The sequence below is a fragment of the Vanessa cardui genome, chromosome 14 (genome assembly GCF_905220365.1).
Source record: "Vanessa cardui chromosome 14, ilVanCard2.1, whole genome shotgun sequence".
NCBI classification, from domain to species: Eukaryota; Metazoa; Arthropoda; class Insecta; order Lepidoptera; family Nymphalidae; genus Vanessa; species Vanessa cardui.
In genome coordinates, this window is record NC_061136.1 from 12,536,073 (window position 1) to 12,564,037 (window position 27,965).

The 27,965-nt window shown below is 31.5% G+C and overlaps 1 protein-coding gene across 1 annotated transcript; it reads left to right on the forward strand.

Moving 5' to 3' along the window:
• The first annotated feature begins 379 nt into the window (after positions 1–379).
• Positions 380–27,429, forward strand: LOC124535204. Its single transcript, XM_047111320.1, has 4 exons — positions 380–707; positions 25,465–25,726; positions 26,184–26,354; positions 26,770–27,429. The coding sequence occupies exons 1-4, from the start codon at positions 593–595 to the stop codon at positions 27,047–27,049; spliced, it is 828 nt and encodes a 275-aa protein (XP_046967276.1). The 5' UTR covers positions 380–592; the 3' UTR covers positions 27,050–27,429.
• The last annotated feature ends 536 nt before the right edge of the window (positions 27,430–27,965 follow it).

Sequence of the window (27,965 nt, forward strand, 5' to 3'; positions counted from 1 at the left end):
TTTAACTAGAACAATAACCGGTAGGTTCTTTATTCGCCACTAAGCAAACGGTCTACAAATTAACTCATAAAAAATATATTATACAGTGTAAAATACATTAAAATCTATATCGGTAAACTAAATAATTTGCATGTTTTTGACGTATTCCTAGTTTTTTTAAGAGCAATATTATAATATATACAATTAAACTACTATTATTAATACAATTAGATATTATTTTTAAATACAGAACAAATAATGTTTTTTTTTTCGCCCCTGTAGAACCGTAAATTATATACAAAGCAAAAATATTACAATCTAGGTTAAGATAGCGTATTATAAAGACTGATTTATGTAAATGAATGCAGAATACAGCACGATAAACGATGTTATAAATTAAAGCACAATAAGGCTGTATGGCGTGAGACTGTTCACTGTTCAACATCCACATGGACAGCGCGCATGAGCCGCGCGTCTCTTACCGCGCTTTTTTACGCGCCAAAATTACTGTCAAAAAAATTAATTACCTGTGACATAAAATAAAATAAAAAAATATTTCTTTTAAAATAATGTCATAGTAATAAGTAACACTAATGTCATAAAAATAGTTGTGATGGCGGTGATTAATAAAAAAATGGGAACTAAGTGGTGTGCTGGACAAAAAACTTTATCTGTGTATGTGGGTTTGATGCTATGTACTGGCGTGCCATCAATATTATGTAATTTAGGTAAGTGTAAACAACGATAAAACGAAACAGTAGAAAAAGTAGATATTCTATTTTGAAATAAATAATTATAAGTGTTGACATTATTTTTTTTATTCTTATTTAAGTATCGATTTACAAAAAAATCGATACGAAAATATTAATCTCATTAAAATGTTTTTTATGTTTCTTTAATATATATACATATTTAAATCGTAGTCATAACATTATGAATTAGTATAATGGTTTAATTTTCTATAAAAATAAATATTACGTAATTTTCGGCTCATTATACCATATCATGATAAAAGTCGTGCGATGATTACGATGTTCTCGTAATCGATGTATCGAAATCTATAGACAATTAAATCACACGCTTTACGAGAATGCTGCAATTATGCAATAAGCCGGGTGATCTATTTACCACTGCCATATTAAGAAAATATTATTCATCTTCGTTAGAATCTCTTTACAATAACGCCATTCCATCACTAATAACAGTTATGATATGTTATTTTTCACTTATATTTATAAATTTAATTGCGTATATAGATTTACGATTGTAAACTAAAAGCAAATGAAAGTGCAGAGAAATTTACAAAAGCCGAATTACAAAAAACTTAAAATTGCTTAACTACAAGGCAAGAAACAATCGCAATAGCGAACAATATCCGAAATAATCGTAATATATACTAGATATACAATATACGTAAAAAAATAGATGTATATATATATCCATTCCAAGCACACAAGAAATGAAAAAAAAAACAACACTTGACATCGATGACGGTATATTGGCCGAGAGTTTTGAATGTCGAAGTTGTTATTCGAATTTTGAAAGTAAAAAAAGTTACGAGCATTAGTGTTGTATTATAAATAAAAAAAATATGAAATACTTGAACGTATGGTCTGTTTATCTGAACTCATTATTTGATGGGAATATACTAGGTACATATCTATCTAATAGTATGAAATCAGTACAATCGTTGTTTCAACTCTTTCAAACGTCATTTCGAATAGCGATTACACCATACACCCATTATAAAAGTACTCAATGCGATCGTAATCGAAAATCTAAAATGTTGAAATGCCGTAACATTAACTGCGGTATTAATGATGAAACCCTTCTCAAATCATTCTTTTTTTGAATATCGAATCTGGATATTCGATATTCAAAAAAAGTCTGAAGGCATTGGACTGGTTGCCCGTGTTTTTTTTTAGTTACTTTTTATGTCGCTGTATGTTTTTATTTTTATGCAGAATCTATACTATAATTATAAATACCTACTAATAACCCTGCTACGCTTTCAAGGCCACACCTCGGATCAAAATTTAATGAAATTTGATATTATGCAAACTTGAATACCAATCAAGGATTAGATTTATACTTACTATATACTTAACATCGAACGAATCCGCGAGTAATAATTAATTAAATAGTAATGACTATGAGAGACGAGATGACCCAGTGGTTAGAACGCGTGCATCTTAACCGATGATTGCGAGTTCAAGCCCATGCAGGCACCACTGAATAATCATGTGCTTAATTTCTGTTTATAATTCATCTCGTGCTGAAGGTAAATTTCGTGAACCTGCATGTGTCTAATTTCATAGAAATTCTGCCACATGTGTATTCCACCAACCCGCATTGGAACAGAAACTCAAAAGGAGAGGAGGCCTTAGCCCAGCTGTGAGAAACTGTTGTTTGTTGTAATGACTATGCATATGGTATATGCACATAGATTGTAAAACTTGTTACATTTTAAAATCACAAATCTAAATTACGGTTTTATCAAACTACACTTAGTTCGATAAAATCGTACCGCCTATTGTTTATATTCAAATATAAACAATATTCTATTCTCTTGTATTACAGTAAAATTTCATTGGATATATTTGATGTTATTTCTTGATTTCTAAAATTTATATTCGCAATCATATCCTCTTTGTATGCTTTAGATGTTCCTTAATAATTAAAGTATAACATTGAGTAATTCTTTTAGGGAATTGCCATTTAAATTTACAGACAACTATACAAAATCAACATAGAATGACAATCATACAATCAAAACAAATAGATTTAAATAAATGGTAAATCCTACTAATGAGGATGGCATGTATGTATGTTACTCTGTTACGAAAAAACTATTTAGCGGATTTGGATGAAATTTTACAATAACATAGGTTATGCATTAGAATAACATACAGGCTACTATTTATAATGATTTTATGTAATTTGGTCATAATATAACGATACGTATCAAGTAACCGTGCCAAGCCGGGGCGGGTTGCTAGTTATTCCATAATTCAAAAACAGCTGTATATTCTGGATAATAAGTTATGTATGTCACATGTAACTAAAAATAACAATGCATTTCACACGAGCTTGACCGATTTTCTTTATCTATTTTGATTTATTGCCTGTATTGGTGCCACCTCGTCCATACACTGCTTGGATTAGCTCGTGTTTCAGTCGTATATTTTGAAAACGGCTGTCACGATTTTTATGAAGGTCATCCAACGTCAAATATGTATGTAAGATTCTTTCTGATATTCTTTTTTTATTAGGATGACACAGATAATTAAACACAATAGAGTTTTCTTTAAGAATAGAAACGACATTTCCTGTTATTATTAACTATGTCTGTTCCTAAATTACAATATTCTTTACTTTTTTCAGTAACGAGATATCTTCTAAGTTAATATTTTTCACGGCTAACAAAATTTAGTTGTCATGTTAATACGCGTTCGATGACGGTTGATGCGCGAAATTCAAATTAAAGAAAAATACATTTCATTCTTCACATGTTTATACCGCCTTATATTCCAAGCAAGCTAATTATTATTATCAAGAGAAAGTTTAGTATGTTACTTGTAAGAAACCTTACGATTATTTTATCAATGACATGTCGTCAGGTTTATTCTGTCAGTAGAGTATTCTTACAGCTCAAGTAAAGGTAGACCGTCTGCCTGAACCCATTTCTTACTTGGTGGTAGGGCTTTGTGCAAGCCCATCTGGGTAGGTACCACTCACTGATCAGTTATTCTACCGCCAAATAACAGTACTCAGTATTTTTTTGTTCCGGTCTGAAGGGTGATTGAACCAGTGTAACTACAGTCACAAGAGACATAACATCTTAGTTCCCAAGGTTAGTGGAATATTGACGATGTAAGGAATAGTTAATTTTCCTTATAGCTTCATTGTCTATGGCTGATGATGACCACTTACCATCAGGTGACCCATATATTCGTCCACCAACCTCATAATACATTGTTTTATTTATTGATTGGTGGTCAGGTACTGCTTAAAAAAACTATTTTCTTTCCTTTAGTTTTTGCATACATAATACGAAATTCCATCTAACTCTGTTCAGTGATACTTTCGTTTATAATATTAATTTAGATAGATAAATGACGAAAACGACCTTGTTGCCATAAACTCAAGTATATTACGTCAGAATATCGTAAGATTATTCAAATTTCTAAAATAATTTTGGAGTCTTAATTAAGTTATTATAGAAACATATTTGGTCAAAATGACGATAAAATTTTAAGGTCGAATTCTATTATTTTAATATTGTTTTTACTTTTTAAAGAAATTACTTTTTAGAAAAATTAAACGAAGTAAATTATTTGCTTACAATCTAGGTACTTATATGAATTTCCTAGAAATTTTAGTACTATAGTGTGAATTATATTACGATACTGTTACTAAGGCGGATTAGAGCTAATTCTATACGAAACCACAAAAAATATCTTGCAGATAGTTTCGTTCTTAGGTTATTCGTCTGTTATTCCAAATTACAGTTTGTCCCATTTGCAGTTGGAATACTTGAATCTTGGAAGAATCATGAAAAAACCTAATTAAATATGGAACATGAGCTGTTCCATTTTTGTCTCCACTGGTGACATGAGAACTGATTAATTTTTCGGATCATTTGAATCATCATTTGACCTCTAGAGAATCAGATATGCGATTGAACGAGGGCATACTACTAGCACTCATGTCACCATTCCATGCAGTATAGATTTGTATAGGGACATTTTTATTTACTGACATACATACATCTAGACACGCGGTATCGTGTTAGCCAAGTTCAGGTAACAGAACTGGCGAGAGAAATATAGAAAGACAATTTACTCACTTAAATAAATATTTCGTCTAATACTCAGTCCTAATATTACAAACTGAAACTGACCGTCTAATCCAAATTGTTTATCTCAACCTGTCAGAAAAGAGTAGCTGCGTTTATTGCCGGTTCTTCACGAAATCTTCATTCTGATCTAGTGGTACGTTTAAATTTAATTGAATCATTTTTTTATGGTATAGGTTGGCGGACGAGCACATGGGCCACCTGATGGTAAGTGGTCACCATGGCCCATAGACAATGACGCTGTAAGAAATATTAACTATTCCTTAAATCGTCAATGTGCCACCAACCTTGGGAACTAAGATGTTATGTCCCTTGTGCCTGTAGTTACACTGGCTCACTCACCCTTCAGACTGGAACACAACAATAGTGAGTACTGTTATTTGGCGGTAGAATAACTGATGAGTGGGTGGTACCTACCCAGACGGGCTTGCACAAAGCCCTACCACCAAGAATAAAATTTAAAATAATTATATCTGCTTCGTTCACCCCTACCTCTTTCTATATCTGTTTTTTTCTACCTTAAGGTTGCCTGGAAGAGATCGCTGTGTTAGCGATAAGGCCGTCTCTTGTACATCTTTCCTAACCGTGTATATGTGATTTATTTACTGGTGTACAATAAAGAGTGTTTTGATTTTTGATTTGATAATGTTACGAAATATCCGCAAAGAGTCTACTTGTATAAAGAATATTTTGTTTTAGATTTTTATATGTATAGATTATAAAAGATATCGGAATATGCCCATCGTTTTCACCCTGAAGTTATAATGAGGCAATTACCATGCACTAGTCACATTATTATCGTACTATATTGAAATGGCTTGGATTCCTCCATTCTAAATGCTTTATGCCTGTCTCAATCACATATATGTCCTTTGTATTGAGGCGTGATAGGAAGTCATAAGTGAAATGACTCCAAGGTAAGAAATAAGTACGGCTACCGTGCGGCTGTTTTGCGATGACGTATTAAGACTACAAAAGGTGATGTATTGGCATTTAGAATGAAATACGAGTATATGTATACGGTTATTGTCTTCTTTACATAGTACCGCTCGGTAAGCGACTTAGTTTAATATGCTCCTATGTATGCTAAGATCTTTAAAATTACGCAACGGATTTTGATACAGTTTTTTTTAATAAATAAAGTGATTCGAGAGGAAGGCTTTTGTAGATAATACATGGACATTATAAGGAAACTCTGATCATTTTAGAAAGTTCTAATGGGATAATGTAAAAAAAAAAACTGTAGTAGGTATATCAGTACCCTGTGCAAAGCCGGGGCTGGTCTCTGTAGTAATATCAAAAAATGATATCAATAAAAACGAATTTCCAGAGATTATTTTGATTTAACATGTGTGTGCGTGTGTGTATATGTGATTGTTTCAGATAATGTTAGTGAGTTCGTATGAAAACACAGCTGTAACCTCTATTCTATTACTGTTATAGTCAAAAGATAACTACATTACAACTTAATCTGAAAAGGACTCAATAAAAGCCCAAACAGAAACAAAATAAAACGCTTAAATAAATATTCAAATGTTTAATAGTACAAGTTACGCGTCTCAACTTCAAAAGGGTAGAATATGTAAAATGAATAATAATGACTAAAAATTACAAAGAAAAATTTCTTTTTTAGGCCCGGAAACTTGTATCACAGTCCTATAATTGGTTTAAGGACACAAAGAACAGAAAAAAAACAATACATTTTTTTATTTATTAAAAATATTTCAATACCACAAAATGATTTATGTAAATAGTGTTGTCTTAAATTTTCGCGATTATTACACATTTAAATAAAACTAATTATAACGGATGAATCGCGTATATTAAGTCTACCCGTGACCACGAACACTGCAAAGTGCTCGAAACGTCGGGATGTTTTAAAAATAATTAATATACGCGATTCATCCGTTATAATTAGTTTTATTTAAATTATGTAAATAGGCTTACAGCCGCTTCGTAATCAATATACAAGTCAATTAAATTGTCGAATTTATTTTTTTACTTATTGGTACCATTAATACAATATCATTGGTCATCCGATAATTTATGAATGTCTTGCTATACTCGATAATGCTAAGGACACGGAACAAGTTAATTTAACAAGTTAATATATATGAACAACATATTCTTAAAAGACAATAAGCCACCTGCTTACGTGCCGGCCATGTCTATCTATACATTTTTGCGAAGGCGGAAAACGGAAATTAAAATATGCTTTATTTTTCATTTCAAATCTCTCACTGTCTATAAACACTTGTATTAACATATTACTAAAGAATTTTAATGTAAACCTACCTTCAAATGTATGCTATAGACTATGTATTAAAAAGAGCAAATAATTTTGCTTTTGAAAAAATAAGATTTATTTTAATGTAACGAAAATAGTTTATACCGACAAAGAAGGCGGAGGTTTTATATTCGATGTTTAAATTAAAACTGCCAATTAGAACTGTCACTTAGCTTCGATGGTCGGTGACTCAGTGGCGATGAAAGGAATTGGTAATTCTAACATCACCTATATATATGGGTGACCACATCAGATGGTCCATTTGTCCGTCATATAACATACATTTAGGGGTATATTTTTATATATTATTTAACACAAATTAAACCTTTAACGAGAACGCATTTATGACTACTAATTTACATTACTATATGTAAGTATAATATAGCTAGTAATTTCTTTGTAAAAAAACTATACAATCCGTGCAGATTTTTGGGTCAAATTGATATTTTACATAATTAGTATTGTAATTACTCCAATACTTGCGTGCCAAGGCTACATTAAATTGGTAAGGTCATTGACCTCTATTGAAAAAAAAAAGATAAAAACAAAAAATGTTTTGGTCAGGAATGAATAGGTCACATAAAAAATAAATGAACTTAAATTTCATTTTATACATTAAAACTATGTATATTATGTTATATAATATATTATATAGACAACGTGTTCTACATGTTATTTTTGATAAGATCTACATTGTGAACAATAACTTTGGTTTTGTAAGTATAATGATTTAAAATGTCTGAATTTATAATTTGTTATTCAAATGTGGAACAGACTTTAAGCAAATCGAAGATTAAGAGTTAGTTCTTTTTTAAAATTTAAGTACGCGGAAATTTTCAACTATTTGTTTTTTGTTAAAATATGGCCGAATTCTTCTAGCTTCCTAACACCATCAATAACGCTTTCTAAAATATTTAATTTTACCAAATAAAGAACAGACCGTATTCCACAATTTGGAGTTGCTTTTACTTTCTTTCAAATGTTAGCCACCATACCAAGATTATTATTATCAAAGTTTATAATATGCGAAAAAAAATATCGCTTATTTTTTTTTTTTTTTGTAGACTACAACTAAAACTTGGCGAATTATAATGATTTTAACTTTACTAACAAACCAATATATTTAATTATAAGCCTAATATACAACTAACGTTGTTGTGTAATTTAAAAACAAAGATTTAGAAAGCTGCGTAATACAGGTTAAAAAATAATACAAATCTTTTATTTTTTAATTAATCTCTCGATCTTTATGAACTTATCTAATCCGTGTTTCTAAACACGTTTTAAAACTTGAAAGCGTTATTTCACAAATATACTTGTTCTTAATGTTAAATAAAGAAAGTACAAAAACAACCTCATTTTTACATAAATAATCATTAAAATTGAAAAAAAAAATTATACCACATAAAGAATAATTTCCGCGAATGTCTAACTACTGACTAAATACGTCATTTCCAAGACAGATAATTGGAGTATTTTCCAACATAGGATTCCACTATGAAGTCGTTGATATTCATACGTTAGAATTTCATCTGACAGATGTTTGTCACGATGTTTTACATCATCAATGATGACGAGATGAATAGTAAATACATAAGCACTTGCATTTGTGTGTCTGGATTTCAATACGCTTCGATTCGAGTTATATTATATCGCAAACTAGCGACCCGACCCGGCTTTGTACGGGTTCAATTCTGATACTAAATATACTAAAGATTTTTGCTTGTTTCTTTACTATATTGTACAGATATTACGTATATACAAAAACCTTCCTCCCGAATCACTCTATCTATTAAAAAAGCCGCATCAAAAGCCGTTGCGTAATTTTAAAGATCTAAGATTGAAATACATAGAGATAGGCAACGGTAATCGACTTTGTTTTATACTATGTAATGATGATAGTTTCAAATTGTCATCATCCTCCTGCCCTTATCCCAATATTATTTGGGGTCGGCGCAGCATGTCTTCTCCTTCCATACTTCTCTGTCAGACGTCATCTCAAAGGAACATTCTTTCTGACCATATCGTCTTTCACACAATCCATCCATCGTTTCCTTGGTCGTCCCCTACCTCTATATCCATCCACACCTATGCTCAAGGCCTTCCTCGCAATATGTTCCTCATTCCTCCGCATTACATGCCCATACCATGATAGCCGCCTTCCACATAACTTCTCGGCTATTGGTGTCACTTTTAAACTTCCTCTTATGTACTCATTCCCTAATAGTTTCAAAATGTATAGTAAAATAATGATAATAAATCTTCATACTTAAATTCGCATTGTAAGTTCAGACCAACAAAGATTCGGATCGATACAATTATAGATAAACCAATGTCACAAGATATTTGCAATCTCATTAAGATGTCATAACAGCTCAATATCGCAGATGTTGAATTTCCAAATGTATTCCAAGATGTGCCTAATTTCATAATTTAAGTTAACCAATTCGGTGCCGTAACATTCTCACGAGTTAACACATATTTTAATTTTATTACCTAATTTGCATTCAATACAAAACTCCATTTTATTTTTTTAATTAATTTATAAATTACAATTGAGGCTTAAACTCTAATCGCGTCCCTTAAAGGTAAACCTTAGATTAGCATGTTTAAAAAATCGGTATATTTTTTTTTTATTATCAAACACTTAGAATAACTTCCTAAAAAACATCGATAAATTTACTAAATCGAAATCATTTTTATAAACAGATATATACATATTTATTATGTTTTTAGTTTACCTGTCCCAGTTCAAAACACGCTCTGAACTCTATTTTTTAAAAAAATGTTGTTGTCTAAGCAAAATGACCATACAAACAAAGATTTAATCCAAGGCTTTATCATTAATTAGACCAACATCACTACTAAGATTTAGCAAAAGATTCAATGAGTTTAAAATCAAAATCAAATTCGATACATAATCGGAAGGATAAAAGAATTGTCATATGCTTAATTTATGAAGGACCATGTCGTTAGGAAACCTACATATGTCAGATAACAAAACCCGTCAACATGAATCGACCACCAGTATTTAGAGCAAGCAAACCTTTGGAGTAAAGTGCACCTTCTTAAAAAGAAGAGGAACCCTTAGCCCGGTGAAACATGTTTTTAAACACAAAGGATTCAATTATCCTAACTCGAACTTATCAGGAAAACTAGATCACGTGTTTTTCAGCACGTGATTGCATGTAACACATAATAACACATAAATACATACACGCACATACACACATTTCATTTTGTTAAACATTTCTGTGATCATGAACTGAAATAGCTAATTAGATCGAAAGATTCTTAGATGCTAAGAGAGCTTTAATTTGAAGGCATTCAACTAAGATTCTATGATATTTTGAAAGCAAGTTTAAATACAAAACATGTTTTTTTTTTCGTAAAATTGAATAGGAATATTATGTATTAAATAATAGTTGTCGCTCGCGGCATAGTTCATGATTTAGAGGCCGTCGTTACTCCTTAACCACGTGGCATCCGCCGAAAGACGAAGAGGGGTACCGCTGGTTTTTTAGTGGGTAAACCCGGTGTACTTGGGCGCACTCGACGTCCAGGGTCCCGGGGAGTCCCACACACCCCGCCGCTTTCATGGGGGAAGCGCGTAATGCGTTTTTCCAGCGTGAAAAAAAAAGAAAAGCGCTATTCCTTAAAAAAATTGCCAATATATTTCCCTGTCGTTGTTTCCAAGCTTAATTCGCGGAATCTTGAAAACTGACTTAAGGGAACTGCATCGATATCAACTAGCCACTTGTGACAGTACAGTTCTTAACAGTTAAATAATGAATTTCAATTCAATGAGATACATAAATTGGATAGATAAATTATATAAAAGTCTAATGCAATGATGGATGGATTGTATGAAAGATAATATGGCTGGAAAGAATGCTACTTGTGGAACGACCTCAGATATTTACATTTTATATGACATTTTATAATAGTAGTCGACTTCTTTATCAGCTCTGTTTTCTAAACTTTATGCTTTATGAGCTAGACGCGATGAGATATTTAGAAATAGTAAGTTTTTAGTTTGACATTAGCTAAATAACGGTGTCTGTTAAAATTGAAGTCTAAAGTTTTCAAATTTTGTACACTTATGAAATTTAATTTAATATGGAAATACTGGTATAGGACTACCAAAAAAACGATGAATGGATTGTGTGAAAGATGAAATGGTTAGAAAGAATTGTGAGGCGACGTCCGACAGAGAGGAAATTTTATTTGGAATAAGAAGTCATACTGCGCCACCCCAAGTAAATTGGGATAAGGGCAGGAGGATGATGACGTAAATAAGATTACAATCTATTGTAAACAAGTTTATTCTTCTAAATTTAAACTTAGTTTTTTTTATATTAATTTGGATTAATCTGTAATATTTCGTGGCAAAACATAGGACATTCTTTTTTCATGTCGTACCATACCATACTGCGAAGCACAGTTAACTTTTAATTTTAAACGGGTACTATAAATAGCATCGTTATTTCTGTCTTACGTTCGAATAAATAAATAATAATTAATTTTATTGATCTGTACCAAATTATTTTTACACATACGAGTATATACCGGAATGATTCTCAGTGGAATCCATAACAAGAACCGGTCGTGAACACATTGAGCTAATATGGTATGCTTGTAAAATGTTAAATATAAAAGGCTTTATAAGCCCAATTGTAATAAAAGTATTTTCATTTCATTCAACATTAATTTTAATGAAATAGTATTATGATGATAATGACCTGACTAATTTCCGTCACGGTAGTTGAACTTAAAGTGGAACCATCTGCAAAATTAATTACTATATACCTATGTGTGTGTGCGCGTGAACACAGATGCACTATAATATTTATTCTCTCACAGTCCATGACCTATGTGACAGTTGTCCGATATCTTGCTTAACATGCTTTTAGAAGCACGGTAGGTGAGTAGCTCGAACTAAGAAAGTTTTCCTTAGTTCGAACCATCACAGAAATCGTTGGCGGGATAGGAACACGTCAATATTATTTATTTTATGATATAGGCAGGAAGAAGAACAAATCAGCCAGTTATTGGAATGGCACTGTAACAAATATTAACCATTCCTTACATTGCCAATGCGCCACCAACTTTGGGAACTAAGTTTGTATGTATCTCGAGCCTGTAGTTACACTGGCTCATCCTCCACACCGAAACAGAATAAGTTGGTACTACACTATACTGCCAAAATACTACCAAAAAGGACCAAGTAATACTAATAACAATAACATTATAAAAGGATGCACATATTCTGCAGATGTTCGTATTATCTTTTAATGGTAATTATAAAATTTCCAAGATATAACTCATGGCAAGATATAAAGATCACTATAACCTTGTCATCTCGGATAAGCAATCGACTGCATTGTATGCTCCATTGGCCTCACATATATTTTAAAGCTATTAACGTTCTGCCGTTAATAGCTTTAAAATTGAAACCTTTGTAAGCATAAAAGCAATCATTGCTTTTAAAACAAACAAACTAATATTTTCTATGTATATGTACTAACTTTGGTCTTATAACTATCGTTTCCATATGAGATTATTATTTTCGTGGTTCAAGCTATAAATATACAGACTGATAAGTCCTTTAGTCTCTGCCTTTTTCATACTTCGAACTCCAGAACAGGCTTTTAAAAACTATTGGGTTTTGCTGCTGAAAAAATCTAAGTAGCAACCCGGAAGCAAATTTGAAAGTTGGAATTATGTTCTCTCCTAGAACTCATTAGCAGCAAGAGGATGCCAAAAACTATTGTAATACAAAGAAATTTTAATATGTAACTTTAAAAAAAAGTTTGCTTATAAAAAGTTTTTCGTGTATCTATGAATGAAAATTGAACGTTCTTAATAATTTTCTTACTAGAATAGATACTTTAAATAAAAACAAAAATACGAGAAATCATATTATATATCATAAAAACAAAAGAATATAAGAATAATTCGATATCCATATTTAAAAAGAATTTGAGTTGACAACCAGCATCTGCAAGATGTACAAATTTTTATTAAGCGACAACGCAAATTCAAAAGTTTAAAATGCAAATTGTAATTATAAGTAATAATATAACAATTTTATAAACACTACGGGCCAATTGATTTAGTACCGAGAGCAGAACTACGCTTAGTGTAACCGAACTCGAATACTTTCATTGACGGTCAGTCGGTCATAATTAGCGCAACGAAATGTCGACCTTTAATCCTCCACTTTCTCTTAAATCAAGTTTTGGTCTCGTTCGTTACTTTTTTTTATTTTGTAGTTAAAGATGACCATCTGTACGGCCTTGTATTTATGGCTTTAAAATTTAATTCCTTTGTATTTAATTTCGAATGTAAATTATAATTAAAAAAATAGGCTATTTGACTGGTTTTTAAAATCCATTTTATACTATTTAGTAGACGTTAAGGAACCCATTAAAAGTTGATTTTTTTATTTCTTTAGTACATATTTTCCGAAAAATTTTTTTAGTACATATTTTCCGAAAAATATTATTTTAAAAATTCCATATTTAAATAACGCGCGAAAACGCTACTTGGACAATATGGCGCTACAATGGGATCGGTGACGTCACTTTATTATATTACTGTATTTTTATCTGTGGTACATATATTAGAAAAGCAAGGTTTACAAGAAAGTGACTTCATAATAAGCCCGGCCAATCAGGAGCGTTTTGTGTCACGTGACAAACGTTTTTATTTATTGATTTTTGAATAAATTAAGTATTATTTTCAACTTTCGTTAGTAAATAACCATTTTTAAACTCATAATATACACTGATTACAATAATTCACAATTTATTTTTCGCATTGTCAAAAAGCCTATTGTGTTTGAATAGATAGATATATGCAAAGTAGACATAATTATTACATCAAACAACTTTATTTACTTAAAACTCAATATATTTCAACAACATGAAGTTATCAAACACAGACATGCCAAGGATTTATAAGCAATTAACAAACAATTACTTAAAATTGTTTTTGTCGAAGTAAAATACACGCAATCGATCATAGTTTGTGCAGTGTTTCCCATATAAATATTACTTTTTTTTTTAATCTTGACAATGTCATAATTCGTCACAGATTATACTCATCACGACAACAGTAATAACTTACTCAACAACAACAGCCTGTAAATTTCGCACTGCTAGCCTAAGGCCTCCTCTCCCATTCGAGGAGAAGGTTTGTAACATATTCCACCACGCTGTTCCAATGCAGGTTGGTGGAATACACATGTGACAGAATTTCTATGAAATTAGAGACATGCAGGTTTCCTCACGATGTTTTCCTTTACCGCCGAGCACGATATGAATTATAAACATACATTAAGCACATATTTATTCAGAATATTCATTTATGTGGTGCTTACCTGGGTTTGAACACACAATCATCGGTTAAGGTACACGCGTTCTAACCATCGGGCCATCTCGGCTCACTTCGTATCTCACCCTAAAAATCTAGTTGAAGCAAGTAATAGGGATACGTTTTATAAGGAAGTTTACTACCTAACACTGCTCAAATGCCGACTGGCTTATATATAGATAAACATTTTCCTCACGATAGTTTCATTTTCAATTAAACTCACAAATGATAAATCAGTGTAGCTTGCCCGGTGTTAAGCTTACAATTTTCGGCTTAACAATTGTTTGGTGGCTTCATCTTCAGCTTTGTACCAATCCGGGAAGATACCACCTAAAGAACAAATACTGTACCGCTAACAATACCTAGTTTTGAATTGTGTTCCGGTTCGAAGGTTTAGTGAGACAATGAAACTATAAGCACGAGGTACATCTTAACCCTCAAAATTAGTTGTGATTACGTGAACCAAGTTATTCAAGCGCTCTGACGCGCATGTTACGTGCTCTCACCGTGATAGCCGACTTGTTTTAAGTATATTATTATTGAGTACTTAGATCACTCGATCCTAAGGATGATTTTTGACACTATTGTTTTTTGTCTTTCATAATAATACTAATAGGATCCACTAATAACAAAGTTTAAAAAAATCATAGCTATATATACAAAAGTTCGCGAATCATGCCATCGCGATGTAGAAATTTCTACAATATGTATCTATCTATATGAATATTTTATTATTATAAATGTGAAAGTAACTCTGTATGTCTATTTGTCTGTCTGTTTGAAGCAAACATAAACTCCAAGAAAGGACATAGCTACTTCTTTTGCCTAACGCATACACAGCCTAAAATCTAGTTTGATATAACGCCATCTAGTAATTAAAAGCTGCATTAATTACATGTACAATTAATTATTAAACATGCTGAAATATCGAATTGGGACAACTATGACCTATAATGACATGTATACAGTTTATTCTATTATATATCTAAATAAATAAATATCTAAACGTGATATTACTAACAATGTCTATTTAACTATTTTACCTTGGTAAAGCCCACTCACATAACAAAAAATCCATTTTATTTCCAAGTAGCTAAAATAGTACTAGGACATCATAAACACAATAGAGCTATTATATTATAATCAAGCAATTTATTCTATAACATGCGATTTCATGCAACATCACGTGTATGTAAGTTTACCCACGTGTCTATACATCAATCTGAATCACGATCATTTTTTACATCCTTGACATAGGAATCTATACATAACATTAAACAGAGGTTACATAGACTACACTTTGTTTAATACACGATAACTATAGAATATAAATAAGTCACACATAGCAATGAGACCTTCTTTTAAAGCAACCTCTTTACCAATATATTCTTTAATTTATATTATTTATATTGAGACGCTTTTTTCAAAATTTCTACTTTTGTAAATTATGTCAGCTTAGGTTATTTTTATAGGCGTAAAGGGACATTTCTATTATATGTTAGAATATAATGATCGCAATTAACTCAGTTCTAATTATATCTAACAATTTTAGATATATTTGTATGATAAACAAAATACTGGCGACAATTGTTACTTTTTATAAAGGCATTTTATTCAACTAAGTAATTATAAAAGAATTATTTAAAAGCATCAAGAGTTTTTTTTTATGCATCTGTGTAAAATATTATATGTGTGTGAGTAAATAGAACTTTTCTTTTCAACTTTAATTCAAGGTTTTATTTTAATTGTTTTAATTTATGTTTAATTTCTCGCAAATACAACTAATGCTAGTTATGAAAGAGACAGGTCACGGGTTTTTTTTAAATTAATATTCGTTCCTTGTTTGAAAATCTATATACTATCCTTTATAGATTTTCTCTCTAGTTTTTAGTTATAAAAAGGTTGTCTATGTCTTTATTTTAAGTTCCACCTTGCTTCATACCAAATGACTTTTGTTTTTTTTTTCAAATGAAATTTGTACCAGTACTTTAGCTCAACAGAAAGCGATAGTTACTTTCGCGTGTAGTTAATATTAATGTAGAACAATACCAATCTTGTAAATTAGAATGGAAACGATAATAATAAACTGATTATTAAACACATGAAAATCTGTTTAAACCAGTAGCGCTTAAATACAAATATATGCAACTAAGCGTCATGTTTACCACGTTCCTAATACACAAGCAAAACTTAAGCATGACATTGGAGATTATTTGTTAGCTATGCGAATTGCCTTAATTCAACATCACCTTAGCTTCATATGCGAAGCTGGTGTAATCGAGTTGTACATGATTCACCAACTCCTTTCATAATCATAATCACAATTCAAACATTTTGCGTGTAATGTCAAGGCCAGTGTCGTAAATATGGTTTTGAATGAGGCCTTTTTACGAAATCCTGTTAAACTTATAGATAACATTAGGCAATATGTATTATCAATAACGAAGAAATATAATAAAGGTCCATTGAGAAAGAGTACATCTTAGATTATTTCTGTGTATATCTGGATACAGTGTCGCACTAATAAAATAATAAATATCAGACAACATCACATACACTGTATACTGTATACTCCCAATGTAAGTAGCTAAAGCACTTGTGTTATGAAAAATCAGACGTAACGACGGTACCACAAACACCCAGACACAGGACAACATAGAAAACTAATGCTAATTTACATCGACTAGACCGAGAATCGAACCCGGGACCTCAGAGTCGCGTACCCATGAAAATCGGTGTAAACAGCGCTCGACCAATGAGGTCGTCAACACGACATAAGAACTAAAGCAAATAAGCCAAACGACACAGGTTTGGCACAGCACTTCTATTGATTTTTGCCTGTGCAACTTACCAGTGCAAACAAAGAGCTCGAGCTTTGCATAAAAAAGTCATCAGTGAATAATTATCTAACAAGTAATTCTTTGATATTTTATAACAAGATTATTATCATATTTTACAATAATGCTCATCACGAATTAAACGTGGTAACAATGGTTACATGTCGCGTTATTCAAACGCGGTGCCGTGATAAAATTGCTCGTCAGTCATTAATGTCATGTCTTGTCATGATTACCTAAAATTCCAAATAAATAAACCGGTCGGACGGTAAACAGAAAATTATATAATTCGACCTCAAAAACACGGTATGCAATGCATGTCACATCCGGTTCTCACTGCATACTCTGCGAAGCATTTTATTGGAACATTTGCAATGTCAGGGTATCAAATTATTGTTATTACGTTAAACACATACCTAAAAAGCCTCAATTGCAACAATTGCCAGTTTAATCGCAGGTAGCACTAATTGCAAGTTAAATAGACATACATACATATTAAACAATACGCACACGAATAACAACACGTTATATAATAGCTAGCTACCCGCCCCGGCTTCATATGGTTTCAATAACTATATACGATTTATAGATTAAATAATAGGCTATTTGACAATGTGAAAAATAAATTGTGAATTTTTGTAATCAGTGTATATTATGAGTTTAAAAATGGTTATAGTAAATTTACTAACGAAAGTTGAATATAATACTTAATTTATTCAAAAATCTATAAATAAAAATGCATTTTTTTTCAAATGTGTGTCACGTGAAAAAATGCTCCTGATTGGCCGGGCTTATGATAAAGTTCTTGTAAACTTTGCTTTTCTACTATATGTACCACATTAAAATACAGGACAGTGACGTCATCAACCCCATTGCAGCACCATATTGTCTAAGTAGCGTTTTGGCGCGCTATTTAAATATGGAATTTTTAATATGATATGTTTCAGTAAATATGTACTAGAAATAAAAAACACAACTTTTACTGGGTTCCTTAACTTCTACTAAATAATATAAAATGGATTTTAAAAAACAGTCAAATAACCTATTACCATAAAAAGCAACTATCCTGTTTTATTCGGCTAGGAAAGTTAAATTTAGTCTAGTTTTTTCTCTACTTTCCTTCCTCAACCTTCCTCTTAAATCACACATACAGACATTTTTAACTTTGCTGTTTCGTAAATTCAAATCGTTTATAAAAAAATATATTGGTAAAAATGCATATTATTCGATACAAAATTTTATAGATGATAAAAAAGCGTGGAGTTAATTACCTGTTGACTTCCAAGCAGGATATATTAATTTAAATAATTGTATTTAACTAACTTGACTTTGTATTTTTTAAATGTAGAAAAAGTTAAAAAAGTTACTGAGTTTCTTGCCGATTCTTCTCGGTAGAATCTACTTTCCAAACCGGTAGTAGGTTCACTTAATTGTAAAATGACGATTCAAAATGCTTATAAAGGCCTACTTGAATAAAGTTTATTTTGATTTTCATTTTTGATTTTTACTCTGTTTATTGAAGAAACCCGCATTAAAATTGCGTAGTTTCAAAGATCTAAACGCACAGATGACGGGAAGCTTACTTAGGATTGTTTTTTTTTTCTGTAAGTATAATATGAAATGTGAGAATGCGATCCGCGACAATGTATATAAAAATTCCAAAAAATATTGCTAACTCGTATCAAAGTAATGTATCACATCACCAGTTAGCCAGTTGCTTTATTTCATGAATGAGCTACGAAGTGAATTGTTTGAATGGAGAACAGAATTGTTCAGTGTACTACATGTTTATATATGACAAAATGATATGAAATCAACTTCATTATCATTGTGTTCTACTACGACCCGTAATCAGTGTTATCAAAATATAATAAACCCAAAACAAATATGACCACCAGTTCCCAGTATATACATGCAAATAGGCAAAGACCAAACAGTTCAATACATTTATCCCCTCTATACGTGAAAAAAATAGAAATCGTTTTTTTTTTTTTAATATCATATTTGAACTTAGACCACTGGTCGAAAGGTAGTCATTATAAAGTAATACTGACACATGCATAATAAGCTGCGGACGCACAAGGATTCACTTCACAAATATTCTTGTAATAGACCGAAGGTAAACCAGTGTAATTACAAGAAACATCACATTTAAAATTTATTTCTACATAATCTATAACGCATTAACAAAATTAGGGTTTAAGGTTAATAACACATCGACATTGTACTAAAATATCATTAATAATAATTAACTTGATTTCATAATTTGTGTCTTGGCATTTTGATCATATTCCTTTATCATTTTTGAACCATAAAAAAGTCATCGACTAAAATATCTAATGTGTTCTACGTATTTAAGTATGTAGGTATAATCGGAATTCTCGGAATATTACTTAGATAAATGCTTGAAGCAATGTATTCACATGAATTACAATAAATCTGAATTCTGTCTGAATATATTTTTCAAATGACCCTTATATTAGTACAAACAATCCTAAAAGTACGTAAGAATGCGGATAAATATGACTTAGCTTATTCTCTTCAATTACTTAATGTTTATAAATGGTTTAGATAAGTAAAGACTTAAATAATTTTTTTTTTTTTTTTAATTTTATTAGGCTGCAAATCCGAAGTCCTTGTTTCCAATGTCAAGTGGAACCAATAAAAAAGTTATCGACTTCTCTGTTATTCATCGAAAAGCATGTAAAGCCGTTTGTCCGCGCCTGGTTTTACTCCGATCCTGTTGGATTTCCATTTCATCAAAGGGAATACGGGAATTGAGAGCTCACCTGTGTTCACGCTAAGTGCTTGTGCAATGGGCACTTTAATATCTCCCACGCTTGTTCCTACATCTAAAAACTCAAATCAATTTCTGTTACTATTTTCCTAAGCTATTAACGATTGTCTTCCTTGTATCATGTTTAACTCGCCATATTGAACTTGATAATATTTTCAACCGAATTCAAAAAGGAGGAGGTTATCAATTCGTCTGTATTTTTTTTTTTTTTTTTTGTTTGAAAGGTAGTGCTTCCCGTGGGGTCCCATTTTAATTTTATTTTGTTCCGGTGATGGTATCCGTATGAAAACGATATAAGTCTTAAATTTGCATTATGTATGTGCGCGATAAATAGGTGAATAACTCAAAATTAGTTAGCACAATTTTGATGATTCTTTTTTTATTCTGAGCATAGGATCCATGACAAATTAAGGGAACGGGAGGGAACGGAACAATTCTGAGGAGCACTAAATATACTAAATATACTAAAGAATTTGTTTATTTACGACATCACATTGCAAACTTCTAAAATTGTTAGTGTTTCTTAACTATATTGTTCATTTATTATATACACAAACCTTCCCTTTGAATTACACTACCTATTAAAAAAAAACACATCAAAATCCGTTGCGTAGTTTTAAAGATATAGGGACAGAGAAAGCGACTTTGTTTTATAATATGTATTGACGGAACTCCTAAACGGCTTACAGTTAGGGTGCGATTTGGGACAGAATTTCTTACTGTCTTTAATCAAATTTTGTGTATATGATTTGATGTCATATGATGTACGACATAGCATACGAATAGCTCATTTGCAAAGTTTTTTTACTGAGGCCGATTACAGCTCTTTCGAGGATGGTACCTTGTAGTTTATGCCGCATGACGTATTAAAGCCGCATTTTCGAAAGTCTATTTTTGTTTTATTCGAAAGTTTCTTTTGAAATTGTCCCCAAAGTAGTTTCTGATTCATATAAACGGCATGCTTAATCTATCCATATTAAGAAAAAAATGTTAGTCTACATCAGCTTCACTTAAAATAAAAAAAAAAAAAAAAATTTAACAAAAAGAAAAACCGACTTCAAACAAAACACTATTTTAAAACAAATAAAAATGTACTAAAAAGTAATAAAAATAATTGCATATTTAACATATTTTTTAGAGTCCTCCTAGGTAAAATGAAATGAAAAATATTAGACTACTTAAAAGTTGATTTACGTTTATATAGTGTAGTTATAATTATTGCTAAATTTGGAGTCGGTGTCAGCCAACCCTATACTATATCTATCAAAAACAATACGAGAATACTTTAAGAAATATGTTTCTTACAAATTACCTTTTATACGATATTATACTGGGTCAATCAAGAGGCTCGTATCACTTCTTTCTTTTGATTGTTGAAGCGTGTGCCCGTGGCTGACACCGGCTCCAAATATAACAATAGCTATAACTACGTTATATAATCGTAAATCGACTTTTAAATAGTCTAATATTTTTCATTTCATTTTACCTAGGAGGACTCTAAAAAATATGTTAAATATGCAATTATTTTTATTACTTTTTAGTACATTTTTATTTGTTTTAAAATAGTGTTTTGTTTGAAGTCGGTTTTTCTTTTTGATAAAATTTTATTTATGACACATTTGCATTTAAGTATAATACTACACAACTTAGATGTAGCATCGGAAAAATCCTTAAAACCGATCACATCCGGATTAAGTACGCTATCCCAAATTATCAATATTTATTTCTTATGTGAATATATCATGTGACCTAATATATTCATCAATATGATCCATCGATTTAAATGCAATAGTTTTCTCGTTTTGAACTGATGGAAATATAGCGACGAATAGCGTCGAATGGCACGATAGGGAGCTATTTCTATCGGGTGTATAAATCGATTTTATTGAATTTGCCGATTCTACATCTAAGTTGTACTACACTAATTTGATTGTGCCTATTTGGCTTTACCTTTAATTCAATTTTTGTTTGTTCATACTTTCATGAATAAAAATTAACTATTAAAGAGAAAATATTCTGTCTGTATCCGTAATTCAAATAAGCATAAACGGTTAAACTGGCGTTGGAACTACTTGGTGGTAAGGCTTTGTGCAAGCCCGTCTGGGTAGGTACCACCCACTCATTAGCTCCCAAGGTTGGTGGCACATTGACGATGTAATGAATTGTAATATTTCTTACAGCGTCATTGTCTATGGGTGATGGTGAACACTTACCATTAGGTGGCCCATATGCTCGTCCGCTAACCTATACCATAAAAAATGCACATGGAAGAAAATTGCTCATCGGCCAAACTATATCATAAAAAAACAGCTTGGTGGAATATATTGCAAACCTTCTCCTCGTAATGAGAGGAGGCGTTAGAAGTGGGAAATTTACAGGATTTTGTTGTTTGTTGTTGTTGTGTTGTGTTTTTTTTCTAACTAATATCAATATGCATTCGCTCTCCAATTAAAAAGAAATAAACAATAACCCGTTTTATAATACAAATAAACTCACTATAATTCAGATAGTAATATTTATTTCACTAATTATAAATGGTGTGAGTTTTTTTTCATTTATAAAACAGATTATGTACTGTAGTACTTGATACATTGTAGAATCTTTCGTCATAGAAAAGAAAATTGTATATCGATTAAAAAAGTAATAACGATATTCTAAATTGTAACTGTTATTCTTCAATTTCGATTATGATATTGTCAGGAAATAAACTACTCACAATAATAAACTCAGTCCAAATAAGGTAATGATAAATACAACGTACGGCCCTTGTCATTAAAAATTTAAAAAAAAAACTTAAACCAATCCAGATGCATTGTAAAATATAAACCACTGACAAAAAATATGAATATTAATCATACAGAATAAGTCTACTTCATCATCTTTGTTGTTAAATAATTTATTGTTCAATTATCGAATTAAATTATATTCGTCGATTAATTTTATTTTATCTTCTTGATTGTCCGACATTAAATCCTTCTTGCATGATAATAAGACAATATTATACATCACATTTACATAAATAAATGTCTACCGTTTTATTTCTTTAATTGAACATCGAACAGAGAAGTATATATGTATATATAATCTATACATAAAATAAAATTGGAGTGTCTGTTTGTAATATTAAAATAGCCCTTTTTTACTCAATGCATTTGTATTTATACACGGTACATATACCAAAATAACATCTTCTACAATTTTTGTCGGTCTGTCTGTCTGTTTGTCTATTTGTTCCGGCTAATCTCTGGAACGACTGGACCGATTTTGACGGGACTTCACTGGCAGATAACTGATATAATGAGGAGTAACTTAGGCTACAATATTTTTTTTTTGTTAGATTCAAACACATACAAGGTCGCGGGCACAGCTAATATTTGTAAATATATTTTATATCATATACAGCTTGACAGTGATTTAAAGTTCCGTTACTGAGTTATAAAATGATTTTATTCGAATTTAATTATTACCTTTACAAATCTTTATCGCATAGAAATTGGTATGTATAATTATTGCTAATACATGAAAATATATATCTTACTCTGTCTCTTGTTCTATCTGTTTCGCTTTCACAGCGAAACAACTATTTTTTTTTTCAGTTTTAGGAGGTAAACAAGCTTAAACTACAAGAGCTGAAAAATATAGGCTACAATGCTAATACTACGTAATTATACTACAAATTGTCTGTTGATGGTCAAATTGATTTATATTAAATGCACAGTGTATTTAAGTACTTAATTGGATAATAATTAATGCTGTATTGTTTATCGCTTCGTACTTAAGCCATTATTTCTCGTAAATAAAAAAAAAATATGTTATTGTGGGTTATCCTTTTCACCTCTCGCGGATTATTTTTGTTAAATATTTTAAGGTGTACTATGATATATTATTTTAATCTATCTGGAAGGGTAGCCAGCTTTTGCAATTTAAAGTAAAAAATATGTTTATCTAATATCTCACACTGAAACCTCTAAAATTATCAGTGTTTCTCTATTATATTATGCATGAATTAAACACAAAAACCTTTCTCTTGAATCACTCTATCTATTAAAAAAACGCATCAAAATCCGTTACGTAGTTTTAAAGATCTATGAATACTTACACAGGGCCAGACAGCCGAAAGCGGCTTTATACTATCAACGCCGAAAACGTTGGCAAAACCATGTATGACACTCAATTCAATTATCGTTTTATAAAACAATATGTAAAATTAAATTAAAAAGTATATTAATTCATTGCTATTACAAGTTCCATTACAAATGCAGGGGAATTAGTCATTTCACTCCCATTTCCATAGTCGGCTGGGCCATCATTGAGCATTCGTTCCTTTGTATACAATTAGCCTGATTGTTCGCAAACATCTAGTGCATGAAATGCGCTTATTTTTCAATAGTGTGCATTGCGTTACCATCAGCCAGCACTTTAGGTAATTGCTGATGATATTTTATAGATTTAGATGATCACAATTATTATTGTTATATGTATATTTACATATTAATAATTGAGTCACTCCGAGGCCCCGGGTTCGAATCCCGGCCGAGTCGATGTAGAAAAAGTTTGTTAGTTTTCTATGTTGTCTTGGGCCTGGGTGTTTGTGTAACGTCGTTACTTCTGATTTTATATAACACAAGTGCTTTATAGCTACTCCTTTGGGATGCAGAGTGTTTTAGAGAAGCTTATTGTATATAATATAATTTTATAAGTAGCAGCGCTTCTCAACTTCACTTTCTTAATTAAGACTAATACTTTGGAAGTAACTTCTTAAAGTCTAATTTTTAAATGTATTTAAATAATAATTAAATCTATTGTTGATTGCGTATTTAATTTGGAGAAATTTTGAAGCTACGAAAACATTGTATAATTTTGATCAGCTTATGTAACATCCGAAACAACTTTCACTGCCGTGATAAATTTCTCAACCGCAAACGTAAACTGATTCAATGAAATGACAAAATATTCGATAACATTTTACAAAAGAGAAAAATTTAAGTCGTTTTACTGCAAAAATGTCCCCACGCAAGTAGCATTTACACTGCCCGAACTTCATACTAATTAAGTCAATGAAACATTTAGTAATAGCTTGTTCCATCATGCTGCTCAAATTTGGAATGATGGATACATATATGACACAATTTCAATGATATACATTGTTTTACTTCACAATTGTACTCGAAAGTACAAACACATATTAAGTACTTACGTGAAAACTCAGAGATACTTGCCAGACTTTGAACCCGGAATATTCATACCAAGTAATCGACCATTAAGCCATCTTGGCTTGTTATATCAGACAACAATCAGTTTTATTTAAATGACATTTATTTATTTTCAGATTTGCCGAAACCTCTAAGCTTCGAATCCATATACAATAGTACCAGCTACGCGCAGCTAAGCCATATTCTAAGCCCATACAGCGCTCCGTTTAAACCTAGTTCTAATAATAGTCACAGATATGAAGACACCAAAGCGAGTAACTTAGATAGCTTTAATTTTAACGAGAAACACGAAAATAGAGATGTTAATATGCTTGTTGGGTTCGCTCATGATCCATTCAGATATTCCATACCAGAATCTGATTATCTTAAAGGCGTTAGGTGAGTACAATTTTCAACATTTATTTTAATTTGTAGTTGTATGATATGAGCAAGTTCATAATAGAGCTTTACCCGTATGGGTAGGTACTAACTCTACATATATTCTAGCGCACGCAATACTAAAGTATTGTTGTTTGAAGAGTAAGTGAGCCAGTGTACTACAAGCACAAGGGTCATAGGATCTCAGTAAAAGTTTGGTGTTCAAATTTCATGTGGCGCCAATGTCTATGCAATTTCCTATGAAGTAGCACACATTTTATATAAACAAAGACTTGACTTGGGAAGAGTTCTACTGATAAAGTTAATTAGTTGTTACTAGTAGTAGTTACTAGTAGTATTAATAGTAGTAGTAAACTTATCAATTGAACGAAAAATATACTAAAATTGTTTTCCATTACAGTAATTTTTAAAATTGGAATTAATAGGCTTAATTGATTTACATATATTTGATTTTCAGAACAATGGATCCAAAACAGTATTCGAATAAGGGAGATCGTGGTAAGCGTGGTGTGTTTCATCTCTACAACATGTTAACCTGCGCTACTGGGTGTGATCCCATCTCCTACAAGGGCTATGGTTGCTATTGCGGATTTCTGGGTTCCGGAAAACCTACAGACGGAATTGACAAGTAAGTTATAAATTACAATAACATTAAATATTATGCTACTTTCAAGAAACTTGAAAGTACGAATACGTTCTCTGTACAAAGCTTAGTCATGCACAAAATAATCATTCTCATATTATATTTATATTTCTTTGGTACACTAAAAAAGCATTTATAATCGTATTGACTTTCAATTATATTACTTATAACTTAAAACCCTTTATTTAACATGAAAGCAAGCATCGTTTCACTCATAAGATGTGCTGTATAAGCCATCTTTCACTAATTGTATAATAACCTTTTACTGAGTTATTAGCAAATCGTATAATTTCTTATATTTATGGTTTGTTTATATATTTTCCTACTTACATTGGAATAGACATTACTTTTACTTATCGTTTAATTATTCAATCGCTTTCAAACAAACCGTACCTTCCAGCTGCTGCAGGCTCCACGACGAGTGTTACGAGAACATCTACTGTCCGGTCAACACGGTTTACTTCCAGCCTTACTACTGGAAGTGCTTTAACAGGCAGCCCCACTGCGCTCTAGAGAACTACCAGTCACGTCGTCAGGTCGGGAACAGCTGTTCGGCCAGGTTGTGCGAGTGTGATAGAAGATTCGCCATGTGTGTCAGGAGGTACTCGTGTCCTCGTGGTAGAGCGTTCTGTAGATCTGATCCGCTGAGGCTGCTTCAAAATATATTGATGTTCAGATAATCATTGTTTGGTATGACGATTTCGTTTGGGTCTAAGTGTTATTCACCAATTAGAACTATGATTTGCCGATTTATTCTTGGATAAATATGGCCCATTTTGAAATAGAGCTTTAAAACCACTAGCATAAGTCATAGACATTCTTAATGATTTAAGAGTTAGCAGTCATATAAGTAGAGATAAGAACACTGATATGTGATAACTATACTTTGTAAGTAGTTTTAGATGTCTTTATTAATGTAAAGAATTTTCTCGGTGTGATTCATTCTCAGTATTGCTTATAGATGTTTTTTTTTGTTTTTACTTTCATTTTAGTTTTAATATGCTCTTGTATACAACAACAACAACGACAGCCTGTAAATTTCCCACTGCTGGCCTAAGGCCTCCTCTCCCTTCGAGGAAGAAGAAGAAGGTTTGGAACATATTTCACCATTCTGTTCCAATGCGGGTTGGTGTAATGCACATGTGGCAGAATTTCTATGCAACATGCAGGTTTCTTCAAAACACTCAGATAAAAAAAAGATGCATGCGTTCTAACCATTGGGCCATCTCGGCTCTCGTATTGTAGATCGACTCTGTACTTCTATGTATTCATAGACGAAAAATAGCTGTGTTTTCTTGAGGGAAGTTATTCCATAATAATAATGAAATACTTTTGACTCTTTACTAGAGAGTCAATAGTGTCTAAGTTTAATATACACTCTATTCCGACAAGTATAAACAAAACCATAGCGCTCCATCCGCGTCACTATCGGAGTGCGTGCGAACTTATGCTTATAACATTTGATTTGAATGCAATAATTCGTCTTTCTTGTACAGACTAAGGGTAAGGACAAAATTAGTTTTAATAATTTAGCCCTAAAATCTAAGCGATTTACCGTAATTTTCCTATATTATACTAATATTGAAAAGAAATAGA